The 18,013-nt window shown below is 47.9% G+C and overlaps 1 protein-coding gene across 1 annotated transcript in view; it reads left to right on the top strand.

Annotated features, from left to right (window-relative positions):
- LOC144684663 (protein CASP-like) overlaps nucleotides 1-18,013 on the top strand; it is a 651,698-nt gene that overhangs the window by 620,623 nt on the left and 13,062 nt on the right. Inside the window, exons 20-22 of the mRNA XM_078548749.1 lie at nucleotides 4,435-4,491; nucleotides 4,572-4,652; nucleotides 12,655-12,719. Of these exons, the coding sequence (XP_078404875.1) occupies nucleotides 4,435-4,491; nucleotides 4,572-4,652; nucleotides 12,655-12,719 (203 nt within the window). The remainder of the gene's footprint in view (nucleotides 1-4,434; nucleotides 4,492-4,571; nucleotides 4,653-12,654; nucleotides 12,720-18,013) is intronic.

Raw genomic sequence — 18,013 nt, 5'->3', positions numbered from 1 at the left:
GATTACTTGCCACAGGATTCCCAGCCTCTGACTTGCTCTTGTAGCCACCGTATTTATATGGCTAGTCCAGTTCATTTTTGAGCACCTCCATCAAATCTCCTCTTAACCCCAGATTCCCCAGTCTCTTGACATAACTGAAGTGCCTCATCACAGGTACCATTCTTGTAAATCTCTTCTGCACCCTCCACCACTGACGCACAGTAGCAGCAGTGTGTACCATCTACAAGATTAACTGCAGGAATTCACCAAGGCTCCACCAACAGTACCTTCCAAACCCACGACCACTACCACCTAGAAGGACAAGGGCAGCAGACAAACGGGAACACCACCGCCTGGAAGTTCCCCTCCAAGTCACTCACCATCCCGACTTGGAAAGATATCGCAGTTTCTTCACTGTCGCTGGGTCAAAATCCTGGAACTCCATTCCTAACAGCACTGTGGGTACCATTGACCAGAAACTGAACTTTACCAGCCATGTAAATACTGTGGCCACAAGAGCAGGTCAGAGTCTGGGAATTTTGCAGCAAGTGACTCATCTCATGACTCCCTGAAGCTTATCGGCACAAATCAGGTATGTGATGGAATACTCTCCACCTGCCTGGATAAGTGCAACTCCAACAACACTCGAGAAGCTCCACACCATCCAGGACAAAGCAGCCTGTTTGATTGGTACCCCATCTATCAGCTTAAACATTCACTCCCTCTAGTGGCAGCACTGTGTACCAGCTACAAGATGCATTGCAGCAACTCACCAAGGCTCCTTTGACAGCACCTTCCAAACTCGCTACCTCTGCCACCTCGAAGGACAACGGCAGCAGATGCTTGGGAACACCACCATCTGGAAGCTCCCCTCCAAGCCACTCACCATCCTGACTTGGAAAGATATCGCCATTTCTTCACTGTCATTGGGTCAAAATCCTGGAACTCCATCCCTACCAGCACTGTGGGTGTACTTACACCACATGGACTGCAGAAGTTCAAGAAGGCAGCTCACCACCACCTTCTCAAGGGCAACTAGGGATGGGTAATAAAGGCTGGCCCAGCCAGCGACACTCACATCCTGTGAATGAATTTAAAAAAACACTCTTCAAGGCTTCTAAAGTACTGTATCCAGAATTGGACACAATAATCTAGCTGAGACCAAGTTAGTGTTTGAAAAGGGATACCTGTCATAGTGGAGCAAGCAATGAATTTTTTTCTTTTTCTTTCATGGAATGTAAGCATCGCTGGCTAGGCTAGCGTTTATTTCCCATCCCTAATGTTTAAGCTGGTTGATGTGGTACCAGTCAAACAGGTTGCTTTGTCCTGGATGGTGTGGAGCTTCTCAAGTGTTGTTAGAGCTGCACTCATCCAGGCAGGTGGAGAGTATTCCATCACATACCTGACTTGTGCTGACAAGCTTCAGGGAGTCATGAGGTGAGTCACTTGCTGCAGAATTCCCAGACTCTGACCTGCTCTTGTAGCCACAGTATTTACATGGCTGGTCCAGTTCAGTTTCTGGTCAATGGTAACCCTCAGCAGGCTGATGGTGCGGATTCAGAGATGATAATGCCATTGAATCTCAGGGCACACTACTTAGATTCTCTCTTGTTGGAGATGGTCTTTCCTGGCACTTGTGTAGCATGAATGTTACTCACCATTTATCAGCCCAAGCCTGAATGTTGTCCAGGTCTGCTGCATGTGGACATGGACTGCTTCACTACCTGAGGAGTCATGGATGGTGTTGAACATTGTGCAATCATCAGCGAAATCCTGACCTTATGATGGAAGGAAGGTCATTAATGTAGCAGCTGAGGAACTTCTGCAGCGATGTCCTGGACCTGAGATCATTGGCCTCCAACAACCGCAACCATCTTCCTTGGTGCTAGTTATGACTCCAACCAGTAGAGAGTTTTCCCCCTGATTCCCATTGACTCCAGTTTTGCTAGGACTCCTTAATGCCACAATCAGTCAAATGCTGCATTGATGTCAAGGACAGTCACTCTCACCTCACCTTGGGAGTTCAGCTCTTGAGGTAATGAGGTCAGGAGCTGAGTGGCCCTGGCGGAACCCAAACTGGGCATCCGTGAGCGGGTTATTGCTAAGCAAGTGCTGCTTGATAGCACTGTTGATGACCCCTTCCATTACTTTACTGATGATGGAGAGTAGATTGATGGGGTGGTAATTGGCTGGGTTGGATTTGCCCTGCTTTTTGTGTACAGGACATACCTGGGCAATTTTCCACATAGCCGGGTAGATGCCAGTGTTGTAGCTGTACTGGAACAGCTTGGCTAGGGGTGCGGCAAGTTTTGGAGCACAAATCTTCAGTGCTATTGCCGGAATATTGTCAGGGCCCATAGCCTTTGCAATATCGAGAGCCTTCAGCCATTTCTTGATATCATGTGGAGTAAATCGAATTGACTGAAGACTGGCATCTGTGATGCTGGCAGCCTCCGGAGGAGGCCGAGATAGATCAACCACTCGGCACTTCTGGTTGAAGATTGTAGCAAATGCTTCAGCTTTATCTTTTGCACTGATGTGCTGGGCTCCTCCATCATTGAGGATGGGGATATTTGTGGAGCCTCCTCCTCCAGTGAGTTGTTTAATTGTCCACCACCATTCACGACTGGATGTGGCAGGACTGCAGAGCTTAGACCTGATCCGTTGGTCACGGGATCGCTTAGCCCTGTCTATCACTTGCTGCTTATGCTGTTTAGCTTGCAAATAGTCCTGTGTTATAGCGTCACCAGGTTGACACCTCGTTTTTAGGTATGCCTGGTGCTGCTCCTGGCATGCCCTCCTGCACTCTTCATTGAACCAGGGTTGATCCCCTGGCTTGATGGTAGTGGTAGAATGGGGGATATGCTGGGCCATGAGGTTACAGATTGTGTTTTGAGTACAATTCTGCTGCTGCTGATGGCCCACAGTGCCTCAGGAGCTGAGTGACCCTGGTGGAACACAAATTGGGCATCAGTGAGCAGGTTATTGCTGAGCAAATACTGCTTGAGAGCACTGTTGGTGACCCCTTCCATCACTTTGCAGATGGTCAAGGGTAGACTGATGGGGCAGTAATTGGCTGGGTTGGCTTGGCCATGCTTTTTGTGTGCAGGACATACCTGGACAATTTTCCACATTGCAAGGCAGATGCCAGTGTTGTGGCTGTACTGGAACATCTTGGTCAAGGGTGTAGCTAGTTCTGGAGTGTGAGTCTTCAGTACTAATGCTGGATTGTTGATAAGGCCCATAGCCTTTGCAGTATTGCTGGAGAGATGGTGACATAGTGGTAATGTCACTGGACTAGCAATCCAAAGGCCTAGGCTAATGGTGTGGGGACAGTAGTTCAAATCCCATCATGGCAGCTGGTGGAATTTAAATTCAACTAATAAATCTGGAATTGAAAGTTAGAGTAATGGTGACCGTAAAACTATCATCCGTTGTCATAAAAACCGACCTGGCTCACTAATGTCCTTTAGGAAAGGAAGCCTGCCATCTTTACCCAGCCTGTCCTACATGTGACTCCAGACCCACAGCAATGTGGTTGACTCTTAACTGCTGTCTGAAATGGCCTAGAAAGTCACTCAGCTCAAGGGCAATTAGGGATGGGCAATAAATGCTGGCCTTGCCTGTAATGCCCATATCCCATGAAAGAATAAAGATAAAACAAAGAAAATCCAGTCCCTGCAGCCATTTCTTGATATCATGTGGAGTGAATCGAATTGGCTGAAGACTGGCATCTGTGGTGCTGGGGACCTCCGGAGGAGGCTGGGATGGATCATCCACTCGGCACTTATGGCTGAAGATTGTTGCAAATGCTTCAGCCTTATCTTTTGCACTGATGTGCTGGGCTCCCCTATCATTGAGGATGGGGATATTTGTGGCACCTCCTTCTGCTATTAGTTGTTTAACTGCCCTCCACCGTTCATGACTGGATGTAGCAGGACTGCAGAGTGTAGATCTGATCTAAGGGATCGCTTAGCTCTGTCTTTCACTTGCTGCTTCTGCTGCTTGGCATGCAAGTAGTCTTTGTTGCAGCTTCACCAAGTTGACACCACATTTTTAGGTATGCCTTGCACTGCTCCTGTCATGTCCTCCTACATTCTTCATTGAACCTGAATTGAACTAAAGCTTGGTGCTAGTTGCACCTGCTCTAGGATAGAGTGGGTTGGTGCTGTAAAATTATATTCCCCAAACAATGCTACAGATGCTAGTATTTTATCATCACTGCAAAATTATCCTGTTCACTGTTCAAGATAAGTGTGCGTAAATCTTTAAAGTTCATCTTACCTGTCATTATCTTTCCTCACCACAAATTATACAAAACGTTTAAATTCAAAACATGTTACTTGTTTCCTGATGATTATTCAATCTTGACTGAAAATGATTTCATAACAAAATGTGTGCAAAAATGTTTTGTGTGCGCAGTCTCTTAAGTATTTCTTCTGGTGCTATGTCTAGGAGCGTCAGCGCAGATATCTAAGTCTCAGCCCCTGGGATAAAGCCACCCTGAGCATGGTAAGTGCATACACTTCAGCTGTTAAAATAGATGAACCCATTCATTTTCAACAATCTATAAACCCTTTCTTTTATTTAAGGGACGCGTCATCCTGTCAAACAAATTGGCTCGGACTATTGCCTTTTTCTACACTGTGCTCTTGCACTGCATGGTCTTTCTTGTAAGTAGTTTTTGTTAAACTTCACAGTGTATGTCTCCATATTAGTGTTATGATATTTCAAGTATGATGATACCAGAGAGCAGAGCACAATCGATCCTTCTGCAACAGAACAGAGTGCAGTAGAACCCAGAGTGACAGAAGAAAAGACACCTGGAGCAGAGTGTGTTGGTGCTAAGCTGGAGCAGAGTGTGTTGGTGCTAAGCTGGAGCAGAGTGTGTTGGTGCTAAGCTGGAGGAGAGTGCGTGGTGCTAAGCTGGAGCAGAGTGTGTTGGTGCTAAGCTGGAGCAGAGTATGTTAGTGCTAAGGTCCCTGGAGCAGAGCATATTGGTGCTAAGGTCACTGGAGCAGAGTGTGTTGCTGCTATACTCACTGGAGCAGAGTGTGTTGGTGCTATACTCACTGGAGCAGAGTGTGTTGGTGCTATGGTCACTGGTGCTGAGTGCTTTGGTGCTATGCTCACTGGAGCAAAGTGTGTTGGTGCTATGGTCACTGGTGCAGAGTGTGTTGGTGCGAAAGTCAGTGGAGCAGAGTGTATTGGTGCTAAGCTGGAGCACAGTGTGTTGGTGCTAAGCTGGAGCAGAGTGTGATGGTGCTAAGGTCACTGGAGCAGAGTGTGTTGATATTCAGGTCAATGGCGCAGAGTTTGTTGATTGTCAGGTCACTGGCGCAGAGTGTGCTGGTGCTAAGCTAGAGCAGAGTGTGCTGGTGCTAAGCTGGAGCAGAGTGTGCTGGTGCTAAGCTGGAGCAGAGTGTGTTGGTGCTAAGCTGGAGCAGAGTGTGTTGGTGCTAAGCTGGAGCAGAGTGTGTTGGTGCTAAGCTGGAGCAGAGTGTGCTGGTGCTAAGCTGGAGCAGAGTGTGCTGGTGCTAAGCTGGAGCAGAGTGTGCTGGTGCTATGCTGGAGCAGAGTGTGCTGGTGCTAAACTGGAGCAGAGTGTGTTGGTGCTAAGCTGGAACAGAGTGTGTTGGTGCTAAGCTGGAGCAGAGTGTGTTGGTGCTAAGCTGGAGCAGAGTGTGTTGGTGCCAAGCTGGAGCAGAGTGTGTTGGTGCTAAGCTGGAGCAGAGTGTGTTGGTGCTAAACTGGAGCAGAGTGTGTTGGTGCTAAGGTGGAGCAGAGTGTGTTGGTGCTAAGGTGGAGCAGAGTGTGTTGGTGCTAAGCTGGAGCAGAGTGTGTTGGTGCTAAGCTGGAGCAGAGTGTGTTGGTGCTAAGCTGGAGCAGAGTGTGTTGGTGCTAAGCTGGAGCAGAGTGTGTTGGTGCTAAGCTGGAGCAGAGTGTGTTGGTGCTAAGCTGGAGCAGAGTGTGTTGGTGCTAAGCTGGAGCAGAGTGTGTTGGTGCTAAGCTGGAGCAGAGTGTGTTGGTGCTAAGCTGGAGCAGAGTGTGTTGGTGCTAAGCTGGAGCAGAGTGCGTTGGTGCTAAACTGGAGCAGAGTGCGTTGGTGCTAAACTGGAGCAGAGTGCGTTGGTGCTAAGCTGGAGCAGAGTGCGTTGGTGCTAAGCTGGAGCAGAGTGCGTTGGTGCTAAGCTGGATCAGAGTGCGTTGGTGCTAAGCTGGATCAGAGTGCGTTGGTGCCAAGCTGGAGCAGAGTGCGTTGGTGCCAAGCTGGAGCAGAGTGCGTTGGTGCCAAGCTGGAGCAGAGTGCGTTGGCGCCAAGCTGGAGCAGAGTGCGTTGGCGCCAAGCTGGAGCAGAGTGCGTTGGCGCCAAGCTGGAGCAGAGTTTGTTGGTGCTAACCTGGAGGAGGGTGTGTCTGTGCTAAGCTGGAACAGAATGCATTGGTGCCAAGGTCACTGGAGCAGTGTGTTGGTAATATGGTCACTGGAGCAGACCGTGCTGGTGCTCGGGTCACTGGAGCAGAGTGTGTTGGTAATATGGTCACTGGAGCAGAGCGTGCTGGTGCTCGGGTCACTGGAGCAGAGTGTGTTGGTGCTAAGGTCACTGGAGCAGAATGTGTTGGTGCTAAGTTCACTGAAGGTGAGTGTGTTGGCGCTAAGCTGCAACAGTGTCTGTTGATGCTAAACTGAGCCTGTGTGTGTTGACGCTAAGCTGGAACAGAGTGTGTTCACGCTAAGCTGGGCCAGAGTGTGTTGGCGCTAAACTGCGTCAGAGTGTATTGGTGCCAAGCCGGAGCAGAGTGTGTTGCTGCTGAGGTCACTGGAGCAGTATGTGTTGTTGCTCGGGTCACTGGAGCAATGTGTGTTGGTGCTAAGGTACCGAAGCAGAGTGTGTTGGCGCTAAGCTGGAACAGTGTGTATTGACGCTAAACTGGGCCTCTGTGTGTTGACGCTAAGCTGGGCAAGAGTGTGTTGGCACTAAGCTTGGCCAGAGTGTGTTGATGCTAAGCTGGGACAGAGTGTGTTGGTGCTAAGGTCACTGGAGCAGAGTGTGTTGGTGCTAAGGTCACTGGAGCAGAGTGTGTTGCTGTTGAACTGGAGCAGGCTATGTTAGTGCAATGCTGGAGCCGAGTGTGTTGGCACTAAGCTCGACCAGAGAGTTCGTTCTAAACTGGGCAAGAGTGTGTTGGTGCCAAGCTGGAGCGGAGTGTGTTGGTGCTAACCTGCAGGGGGGTGTATTGGTGCTAAGCTGGAACAGAATGTGTTGGTGCTCAGCAGGAGCGGAGTGTGTTGGTGCTAATCTCACTGGAGCAAAGTGTATTGGTGCTAAGGTCAGTGGAGCAGAGTGTGTTAGTGCTAAGGACACCGGAGCAGAGTGTGTTGGTGCTAAGGTCACTTGAGCAGAGTGTGTTGGTGCTAAGGTCACTGGAGCAGTGTGTGTTGGTGCTCAGGTCACTAGAGCAGTGTGTGTTGGTGCTAAGGTCATTGGAGCAGAGTGTGTTGGTGCTAAGGTCAGCGGACCAGAGTGTGTTGGTGCTAAGCTGGAGCAGAGTGTGTTGGTGCTAAGCTGGAGCAGAGTGTATTGGTGCTAAGGTCACTTGAGCAGAGTGTGTTGGTGCTAAGGTCACTTGAGCATAGGGTATTGGTGCCAAGGTCACTGGAGCAGTGTGTGTTGCTGTTGAGCTGGAGCAGGGTATGTTAGTGCGATGCTGGAGCCGAGTGTGTTGACGCTAAGCTCGACCCATTTGTTTGCGCTAAACTGGGCGAGAGTGTGTTGGTGCCAAGCTGGAGCAGAGTGTGTTGGTACTAACCTGGAGGAGTGTGTGTTTGTGCTAAGCTGGAACAGAATGTGTTGGTGCTTAGCAGGAGCGGAGTGTGTTGATGCTAATGTAACTGGAGCAAAGTGCATTGGTGCTAAGGTCAGTGGAGCAGAGTGTGTTGGTGCTAAGGTCACTGGAGCAGAGTGTGTTGGTGCTAAGGTTACTGAAGCTGAGCGTGTTGGCGCTAAGTTGGAACAGTGTGTGTTGATGCTAAATTGGGCCTGTGTGTGTTGACGCTAAGCTGGGCCAGAAGTGTTGGCGCTAAACTGCGCCAGAATGTGTTGGCGCCAAGCCGGAGCAGAGTGTGTGGTGTTAAGGTCACTGGAGCAGAGTGTGTTGGTGCTAAGGTCACTGGAGCAGAGTGTGTTGGTGCTAAGGTCATTGGAGCAGAGTGTGTTGGTGCTCGCGTCACTGGAGCAGAGTGTGTTGGTGCTAAGGTCACTGGAGCAGAGTGTGTTGGTGCTAAGGTCACTGGAGCAGTGTGTGTTGGTGCTCGCGTCACTGGAGCAGTGTGTGTTGGTGCTAAGGTCACTGGAGCAGAGTGTGTTGGTGCGAAGGTCACTGGAGCAGAATGTGTTGTTGTTATGGTCGCTGCAGCAGAATGTGTTGATCCTAAGGTCACTGGCGCACAGTGCGTTGATCCTAAGGTCAGTGGCGCAGAGTGTTCTGTTACTAAGCTGGAGCAGGGTGTGCTGGTGCTACATTGGAGCAGGGTAATTGGTCCTAAGCTGGAGCAGAGTGTATGGTGTTAAGGTCACTGGAGCGGAGTGTGTTGGTGCTATGTTCACTGAAAGTGAGTGTGTTGGCGCTAAGCTGCAACAGTGTCTGTTGATGCTAAACTGGGCCTGTATGTGTTGACGCTAAGCTGGAACAGAGTGTGTTCACGCTAAGCTGGGCCAGAGTGTGTTGGTGCTAAACTGCGTCGGAGTGTATTGGTGCCAAGCCGGAGCAGAGTGTGTTGCTGCCAAGATTGAGCGCAGTATGTTGCTGCTGAGGTCACTGGAGCAGTATGTGTTGTTGCTCGGGTCACTGGAGCAATGTGTGTTGGTGCTAAGGTACCGAAGCAGAGTGTGTTGGCGCTAAGCTGGAACAGTGTGTGTTGACACTAAACTGGGCCTCTGTGTGTTGACGCTAAGCTGGGCCAGAGTGTCTTGGCACTAAGCTTGGCCAGAGTGTGTTGGTGCTAACCTGGAGGAGGGTATATTGGTGCTAAGCTGGAACAGAATGTGTTGGTGCTCAGCAGGAGCGGAGTGTGTTGGTGCTAATCTCACTGGAGAAAGTGTATTGGTGCTAAGGTAAGTGGAGCAGAGTGTGTTAGTGCTAAGGATACTGGAGCAGAGTGTGTTGGTGGTTTGGTCACTTGAGCAGAGTGTGTTGGTGCTAAGGTCACTGGAGCAGTGTGTGTTGGTGCTAAGCTGGAGCAGAGTGCGTTGGTGGTAAGCTAGGGCAGAGTGTGTTGGCGCTAAGCTGGAGCAGAATGTGTTGGTGCTAAGCTGGAGCAGAGTGTGTTGGTGCTAAGCTGGAGCAGAGTGTGTTGGTGCTAAGCTGGAGCAGAGTGTGTTGGTGCTAAGCTGGAGCAGAGTGTGTTGGTGCTAAGCTGGAGCAGAGCGTGTTGGTGCTAAGCTGGAGCAGAGTGTGTTGGTGCTAAGCTGGAGCAGAGTGTGTTGGTGCTAAGCTGGAGCAGAGTGTGTTGGTGCTAAGCTGGAGCAGAGTGTGTTGGTGCTCGGGTCACTGGAGCAGAGTGTGTTGGTGCTCGGGTCACTAGAGCAGAGTGTGTTGGTGCTCGGGTCACTGGAGCAGAGTGTTTTGGTGCTCGGGTCACTGGAGCAGAGTGTGTTGGTGCTAAGGTCAGTGAAGCAGAGTCTGTTGGTGCTCCGGTCACTGGAGCAAAGTGTGTTGGTACTAAGTTCACTGAAGGTGAGTGTGTTGGCGCTAAGCTGCAACCGTGTCTGTTGAAGCTAAACTGGGCCTGTGTGTGTTGACGCTAAGCTGGAACAGAGTGTGTTGGCGCTAAACTGCGCCAGAGTGTATTGGTGCCAAGCCGGAGCAGATTGTGTTGCTGCCAAGATGGAGCGGAGTGTGTTGCTGCTAAGGTCACTGGAGCAGTATATGTTGTTGCTCGGGTCACCGAAGCAGAGTGTGTTGGTGCTAAGCTGGAACAGTGTGTGTTGACGCTAAACTGGGCCTCTGTGTGTTGACGCTAAGCTGGGCTGGTGTGTGTTGGCACTATGCTGGGCCAGAGTGTGTTGGTGCCAAGAGGGAGCAGAGTATGTTGCTCCTATGGCCACTGGAGCAGAGTGTTTAAGTGCTAAGGTCACTGGAACAGAGTGTGTTCCTGCTAAGGTCACAGCAGCAGAGTGTATTGGTGTTCGGTTCACTGGTGCAGTGTGTGTTGGTACTAAGGCCGCTGAAGCAGAGTGTGTTTGTGCTATGTTCACTGGTGCAGTGTGTGTTGGTGCTTAGGTCACTTGAGCAGAGTGTGTTGGTGCTAAGGTCACTGGAGCAGAGTGTGTTGGCGCTAAGGTCACTGGAGCAGAATGTGTTGGTGCTAAGGTCACTGGAGCAGGTGTGTTGCTGTTGAGCTGGAGCAGGGTATGTTAATGCGATGCTGGAGCCGAGTATGTTGGCGCTAAGCTCGACCAGAGTGTTTACGCTAAAGTGGGCGAGAGTGTGTTGGTGCTAACCTGGAGGAGGGTGTACTGGTGCTAAGCTGGAACAGAATGTGTTGGTGCTTAGCAGGAGCGGAGTGTGTTGGTGCTAATCTCACTGGAGCAAAGTGTATTGGTGCTAAGTTCACTGCAGCATAGTGTGTTGGTGCTCGGGTCACTGGAGCAGAGTGTGTTACTGCTAAGGTCACTGGAGCAGAGTGTGTTACTGCTAAGGTCGCTGGAGCAGAGTGTGTTGGTGCTAAGGTCAGTGGAGCAGAGGATGTTGGTGCTAAGGTCACTGGAGCAGAGTATATTGGTGCTAAGGTCAATGGAGCAGAATGTGTTGGTGCGAAGTGGGGCAGTGTGTGAGCTCACTGAAGCAGAATGCAATAGTGCATGGTACAGGACCATAAAGCAAAATGCCCTAATATAAAAACAAAAAACTGTGGATGCTGGAAATCCAAAACAAAAACAGAAATACCTGGAAAAACTCAGCAGGTCTGGCAGCATCGGTGGAGAAGAGCAAAGTTGACGTTTCGAGTCCTCATGACCCTTCAACAGAAGTGTTGAAGGGTCATGAGGACTCGAAACGTCAACTTTGCTCTTCTCCGCCGATGCTGCCAAGCCAAAATGCCCTGCCCGAATCCAGCTATTTTTAGAGGAGCTTTGAGTTCAATGATCCACCTCCTCTGCCTTTCAATTGTATTTATTAATTCAGCTGGTGCTGTAATGCCCTATCCCATTCTGCAATAATGTATTGTCCATTGACTGCACTCCCGATTTAAACACTCAATTTTTATCGGATCACACCATATTTATTCCTTCAGCCCCATTCAGTTCCTGACCTAGAACAAATACCCTGATAAACTATGTGTGTTCGTAACTTTTCTGTTTAAGATTTGTATATTTCACTGATGTCACATCAGCGTATTTAATTCATGACCGAGTTGTTTCCTCCCAAAATTCGTTTTGACGGAAGAATGTTTGAAGCATTAGCTTCTCGATCCACATGACACCATTGACCAATGTCATTCACTGCCTTTCTGTCATGTGACACAGCCAGTGTCTTTTGCTGACTCGCATGTGACCCATTGCTGCTGTCACTCACTGTCATGTGACACATAGCCATGTCATGTCAGTTGAAGTTAATGCTTCAAAAATTCTGTCCAAACTAATTTTTGCAGAAAATAACTTGGTCGTTAATTGGATACACTGGTGTAACATGTAGGAAATATACTAACTTTAAATGGGAAAGATATGACCGCACATGGTTTAATAGAATATTTGTTCTTGGCCAGGAACTCAATGTCTGTGACACAGGCATTGTGTCACTTGCTGACTTTGTGTCAAGGGCACAATACTAATCAGCCTCTTGGTCAAGAACCATGCTAAGGGATAGTTGAGGTGTGTCTTGCCAACGCCCATGCAGTGAGTGTCTCTTTTCATGTCTTTGAGGGCAGTTGTCAAGTGGAGCACAGATACATCCCATCAGAAGGTGAAAACAAGTTATTGAATTAATAGTTTTCTAAATGTTTCTATTTCAACAGGGCCCTTTCCCTTGCTGTCTGGGGACTTGATGCCCCTACCTCTTTCCTTGATTAGACAAAGGAGCAAAAACGGCATTGTACTATACTCCAGCCAGATCAATACCCTCCTGTCCAGCCAAGGCTGTCAATAGACAATCACAGGCACATGGTGCAGAACGATTGCCAAAGATTATAGGTGGGGAAGAAAAATTGACAACAAATCCATCCAGAGCTGTATTACATTATTATTTAATGCATGCACTGTCCCAGTGGCCACCCATTGGTTATACTTTCATGCCAAACCAGTTCAAACTGCCTCAACATTAACAATTTGTTTAGATAGCTCACTTGTGTAAATCATATGCTGCAGCTCCTTTGTCATTTATTAAAGACGGTGAATTTATTATCTGACCTCAGATGTAGAAGTGATTTGCTATTTTATTAGTTGTGTTCTTCGCGGTTCAGTTGCTCATTAGGCTGAGGCTGGAGGAGAAGAACCAGGTTCTATTATATGCACCAAGCATAGCAATACTGAACTAGGCAGAAGAGTTCGCAGCAGATTTCCCATCTCATTGTCCTATGGAATATGGTGCTCAGAGCGTAACGGGCTCCAAAAGTTGTGATTTCGGTGTCTGTCTGTGCATTAAAGGACACACTTTACTGAATGCCTATATTCCCCAGGTGCTGTATAAGGTGGCTTGGAGTGAAAGTGTGGGCAGAGATTGTGTCGCCTATTGTGCAAAAAAGTGAGTATGATAATACTTTCTTGCTGGGGATGGTTGGATGATTCATGTCAGTGTGACATGCAGTGTTACACTTAGAACATTCATTTTATGAGTTTATTTCATATCTTTCCACCATTCTTCATCGTTGGATATTTCCAATCACCTGCAGACTCTTCCCAAATGTTGTTTTTTTCATGAGTTTCCTCGACAGTTTTTTCCTACAGGATGGCATCATGAAAGTGTGGAAGCAATTTAAGGAATCAGCAATATTCATTTTAAAAATAGGTCAGTTTGAGAGGAAGAGGTTGAAAGGAGGAACGTAAATCACACGCAAAAGTAATTAAGATGTTAACCAACCAGGTCACTCTGTGAAGTCTAATGAGAGAACATAAGAAATTTAAAGAACAGGAAATGTTGCTGGGCTACTGCTTTTTCAACACTATTTAGCCAACGCCTCACCATAATCCTCAATCCCCCAGCCTCTATAGAAATGTACCTGTTTTTAATCTGTTTTAATCTGCACTTCAGTAGCTCACCCTAGTAATTCCACAATTCTATAACAACATAAATAGGAGTAGACCATTCGGCCCATCGAGCCTGCTCCACCATTCAATACGATCTTGGCTGATCTTGGGCTTCAACTCCATTTTTCCGCCCAGTCCACAAATCCCTTAATTCCCTGAGAGACCAAAAATCTGTCTATCCCAATCTTAAATATATTCAACGACGGAGCATCCACAACCCTCTGGGGCAGAGAATTCCAAAGATTCATAACCCTTTGAGTGAAGTAGTTTCTCCACATCTCAGTCCTAAATGATCGGCCCCTTATCCAAGGACTGTGCCTCTGTATTTTAGATTCCCAACCAATGAAAACAATCTCTCAGCATCCACCCTATTAAGCCCCTTCAGAATCTGTAGGTTTCAATGAGATCGCCTCTCATTCTTCTAAACTCCAGAGAATATAAGCCCAATTTACTCAGCCTCTCATCATAGGACAACCCCTCATCCCAGGGACCAATTTAGTGAACCTTTGCTGTACCATCTCCAATGCAAGTATATCTTTCCTTAAATGTGGAGAGAAAAACTGCACATAGTACTCCAGATGCGGCCTCATCAAAACCCAGTAGAACTGTAGCGAGTTCTTTATTCATGTGCTTCAATCCCCTTGTAATAAAGGCCAACATGCCATTTGCTTTCCTAATTGCTTGCTGCACCTGCATGCTAACTTTCTGTGTTCCTTGTACCAGCACACCAAAGTCTTTATGAACATCAACATTTACAAGTTTCTCACCTTCTAAAATATATTCTTTTTTATTCTTACAATACAAGTAAATAACTCCACATTTCCCTACATTATACTCCATCTGCCAACTTGTTGTCCACCCACCTAATCTGTCTATATCTCTTTGCAGCCCCTCTGTGTCTTCCCCACAGCTTACCTTCCCACCTAGCTTGGTATCATCAGCAAACTTCAATACATTACTCTCTGTCTCTTCATCTAAGTCATTAATATAAATTGTAAGCAACTGAGGCCCAGCGCTGATCCCTGCAGCATTCAACTATTCACTGCCTGTCAACTTGAAAAAGCCCTGTTTATTTCCACTCTGATTTCTTTACATTAACATGGTTTTAATATTTTTCTATTCATTTACGCGGTGTGGGCGTCACTGGCTAGGCCAGCATTTATTGCCCATCCCTAATTGCCCTTGAGAAGGTGGTGGTGAGCTGCCTTCTTGAACCGCTGCAGTCCATGTGGTGTAGGTACACCCACAGTGCTGTTAGGGAGGGAGCTCCAAGCTTTTGACCCAGTGACAGTGAAGGAACGATGATATATTTCCAAGTCAGGATGGTGAGTGACTTGGAGGGGAACTTCCAGGTGGTGGTGTTTCCATCTATCTGCTGCCCTTACTATCTGCTATCCATGCTAGTATATTACCCCCAACTCCATGAACCTTTATTTTGCTTTTCAACCTTTGGAGTGGCACCCTATCAAATGTCTTTTGGAAATCCAGGTATACTACATCTACTGGTACCCCTTTATCTAGCCTACAAGTTACATCCTCATAAAACTCTAATAAATTTCTCAAACAGTATTTCCCTTTAGTAAAACCATGTTGCCTTGTTCTAATTACACTATGCTTTCCTAAGTTCATTATTAAGACTTCCTTAATAATTTCCCAATTTGCCAACAACTGATGTTAGGCTAACTGGCATGTAGTTCACTACTTTCTATCTCCCTCCTTTCTGGAAAAGCGGTGTAACATTTGCCCACTCCCAACGTAGTGGAACTATTCCTGAATCTAAGTAATTTTGGAACGTGATAGCTAGCAAATCCACTATCTCTGCAGCTACCACTTTTAGACCCTGGGCCAGGATTTTCCAATCATCGGGCGGGCGAGTGGGCCCGGGAGCGGCCAGGAAACGGTCCACCATCAGCGATCAGGCTCCAACCGCGATTTCATGCTGGCTGGCCAATTAACGGCCAGCCGGTGTGAAAGGCTCACTGAGAACCTCGGCGTTGCTGGGGTGGGGGCGGGAGGAGTGCGAGCGCTAAAGTCTGCGCATGCACTGGGGAGCGCACACTGAAAGCCCCCTGAAGGCACAGAGCTGCCTCAGGGAGCTGAAGAATTTTACATTCAAAAATAAGACTTTAAAAATAAGGGAAACATGTCTCCACATGTGACTTAGCCACATGAACAGGGTCATATTAAAAATGATGTTTAAAATTTTAATTTTTTTTAAAATTACTGTTGGAAACCTCATCCCGCCCGTGGATGAGATTTATTTTAAAAAATCCAAAGGCCGCTTGGCTGATTGACCCTCCCGCCAACCGTAAGGTTGGACGGGCAGTGAAAAATACTGATTAATTAGTTGATTAATGGGCTTAATAGCTCTCAATTGTCGGCAGCCTAACGAACGTAAAATCCTGCCCCTAGAGTATAGGCCACTAGGTCCTGAAGATTTGTCAGAATTTAGTCCCTTAAGTTTCTCCAATACTTTATCTCTGCTGATATTAATTTCCCTAATTTCCCAACTCTTTTTAGCCCCTAAGTTATCATCTGTTGCTGCTATGGAACTTGTGTCTTCTACTGTGAAGACAGACACAAAATATTTGTCAAATGCCCCTTCTATTTCCTCATCCCCATGATAATTTGTCCTCAGTGCTTCGAAGGAAATAACTCTCTCGCTGTCAATGCCACGCTTCTCTCGTACTCTGTCACTGTTAATACCCCGCTCCTCTTGGCACTCTCTCACTGTTAATGACCCTGCTCTTCTCGCACTCTCACTGTTAATGCCCCTAATGCCCCCACTGCTCTCGCACTCACTCACTATTAATGACCCCGCTCCTCTCGCACTCACTATTAATGACCCCGCTCCTCTCTCACTCTCACTGTTAATGGCCCCGCTCCTCTCGCACTCACTATTAATGACCCCGCTCCTCTCTCACTCTCACTGTTAATGCCCCCACTCCTCTCACACTCACTATTAATGACCCCGCTCCTCTCTCACTCTCGCTGTTAATGCCCCCGCTCCTCTCGCACTCACTATTAATGACCCCGCTCCTCTCTCACTCTCACTGTTAATGGCCCCGCTCCTCTCGCACTCACTATTAATGACCCCGCTCCTCTCTCACTCTCACTGTTAATGCCCCCACTCCTCTCACACTCACTATTAATGACCCCGCTCCTCTCTCACTCTCACTGTTAATGCCCCCGCTCCTCTCGCACTCACTATTAATGACCCCGCTCCTCTCGCATTCTCACTGTTAATGAACCCACTCCTCTTACACTCTCTCACTGTTAATGACCCCACTCATCTAGCTCTCTCTCACTGTTAATGACCCTGCTTTCCTCACACTCTCTCACTGTTAATTACCCCCTTCATCATGTACTCTCTCACTGTTAATGACCCACTTCATCATGTACTCTCTCACTGTTAATGACCCCGCTTCCCTCTCACTCTCTCACTGTTAATTATACCCCTCATCATGTACTCTCTCACTGTTAATGTCCCCACTCCTCTGACACACTCTGATTTTTAATGGCCCCACTCCTCTCACACCCTCTCACTTTTAATGCCCCCGCTCATCTCGCACTCACTCACTGTTAATGACCCCACTCCTCTGACACACTCTAACTGTTAATGCCCCCGCCTCTCTCGCACTCTCTCACTATTAATGCCACCGCTCCTCTCACTCTCTCGCTGTTGCTGCCCCTTTCCTCTTGGACACTCCCACTGTTACTGCCCCCACTCCTCTCGCGCTCTCTCACTGTTAATGACCCCACTCCTCTGACTCGATCACTGTTAATGCCTCGGCTCGTCTCGTACTCTCTCACCGATAATGATCCTGTTCCACTCGCACTTTCTCACTATTAATGACCCGCTACTCTCGCACACTCTCGCTATTAATGACCCTGCACCTCTCGCACTCTCTCACTGTTAATTCCCCCGCTCCTGTAGCATTCTCATTGTTAATGACCCCCTTATCTTGCACTCTCTCACTGTTAATGACCCCACTCTTATCGCACTCTCTCATTGTCAGTGACCCCACTCTTATCGCACACTCAATGTTAATGAGCCCGCTCTTATAGCACTCTCTCACTGTTAATGCCCCCGCTTCTCTAGCGTTCTAACTGTTAATGACCCACCTATCTCGCTGCTCCTCTAGCATTCTCACTGTTAATGACCCCGCTCCTTTCACACACTCTCTCATTGTTAATGACCCCGCTGTAATCGCGCTCTCTCACTGTTAATGAGCCCGCTCTTATCACACTCTCATTGTTAATGAGCCCGCTCTCATCGCACTGTCTCACTGTTAATGAGCCCGCTCTTATCGCATTCTCTCACTGTTAATGACACCGCTCTTATCACACTCTCTCACGTTTAATGAGCCCGCTCTTATCGCACTCTCACACTGTTAATGACCACGCTCTTATCGCACTCTCATTGTTAATGAGCCCGCTCTTATCGCACTCTCTCCCTGTTAATGGTCCTGCTCTTATCGCACTCTTTACTGCTAATGAGCCCACTCTTATCGCACTCTCATTGTTAATGACCCCCTTATCTCGCACTCTCTCACAGTTAATGACCCCACTCTCATTGCTCTCTCTCTCACTGTTAATGCCCCCGCTCCTCTAGCATTCTCACTGTTAATGACCCCCTTATGTCGCACTCTCTCACTGTTAATGACCCTGCTCTTATCACACACTCTCACTGTTTCCGCTCTTATTGTACTCTCTCGCTGTTAATGACCCTGCTCTTATCGCAAGCTCTCACTGTTTCCGTTCTTATCGCACTCTCTCACTATAATGACC

Source organism: Cetorhinus maximus, chromosome 9 (assembly GCF_964194155.1).
Source record: "Cetorhinus maximus chromosome 9, sCetMax3.hap1.1, whole genome shotgun sequence".
NCBI classification, from domain to species: domain Eukaryota; kingdom Metazoa; phylum Chordata; class Chondrichthyes; order Lamniformes; family Cetorhinidae; genus Cetorhinus; species Cetorhinus maximus.
The sequence above is the reverse complement of the archived record's forward strand: the minus strand, read 5'-3'. Positions and strand labels throughout refer to the sequence as shown.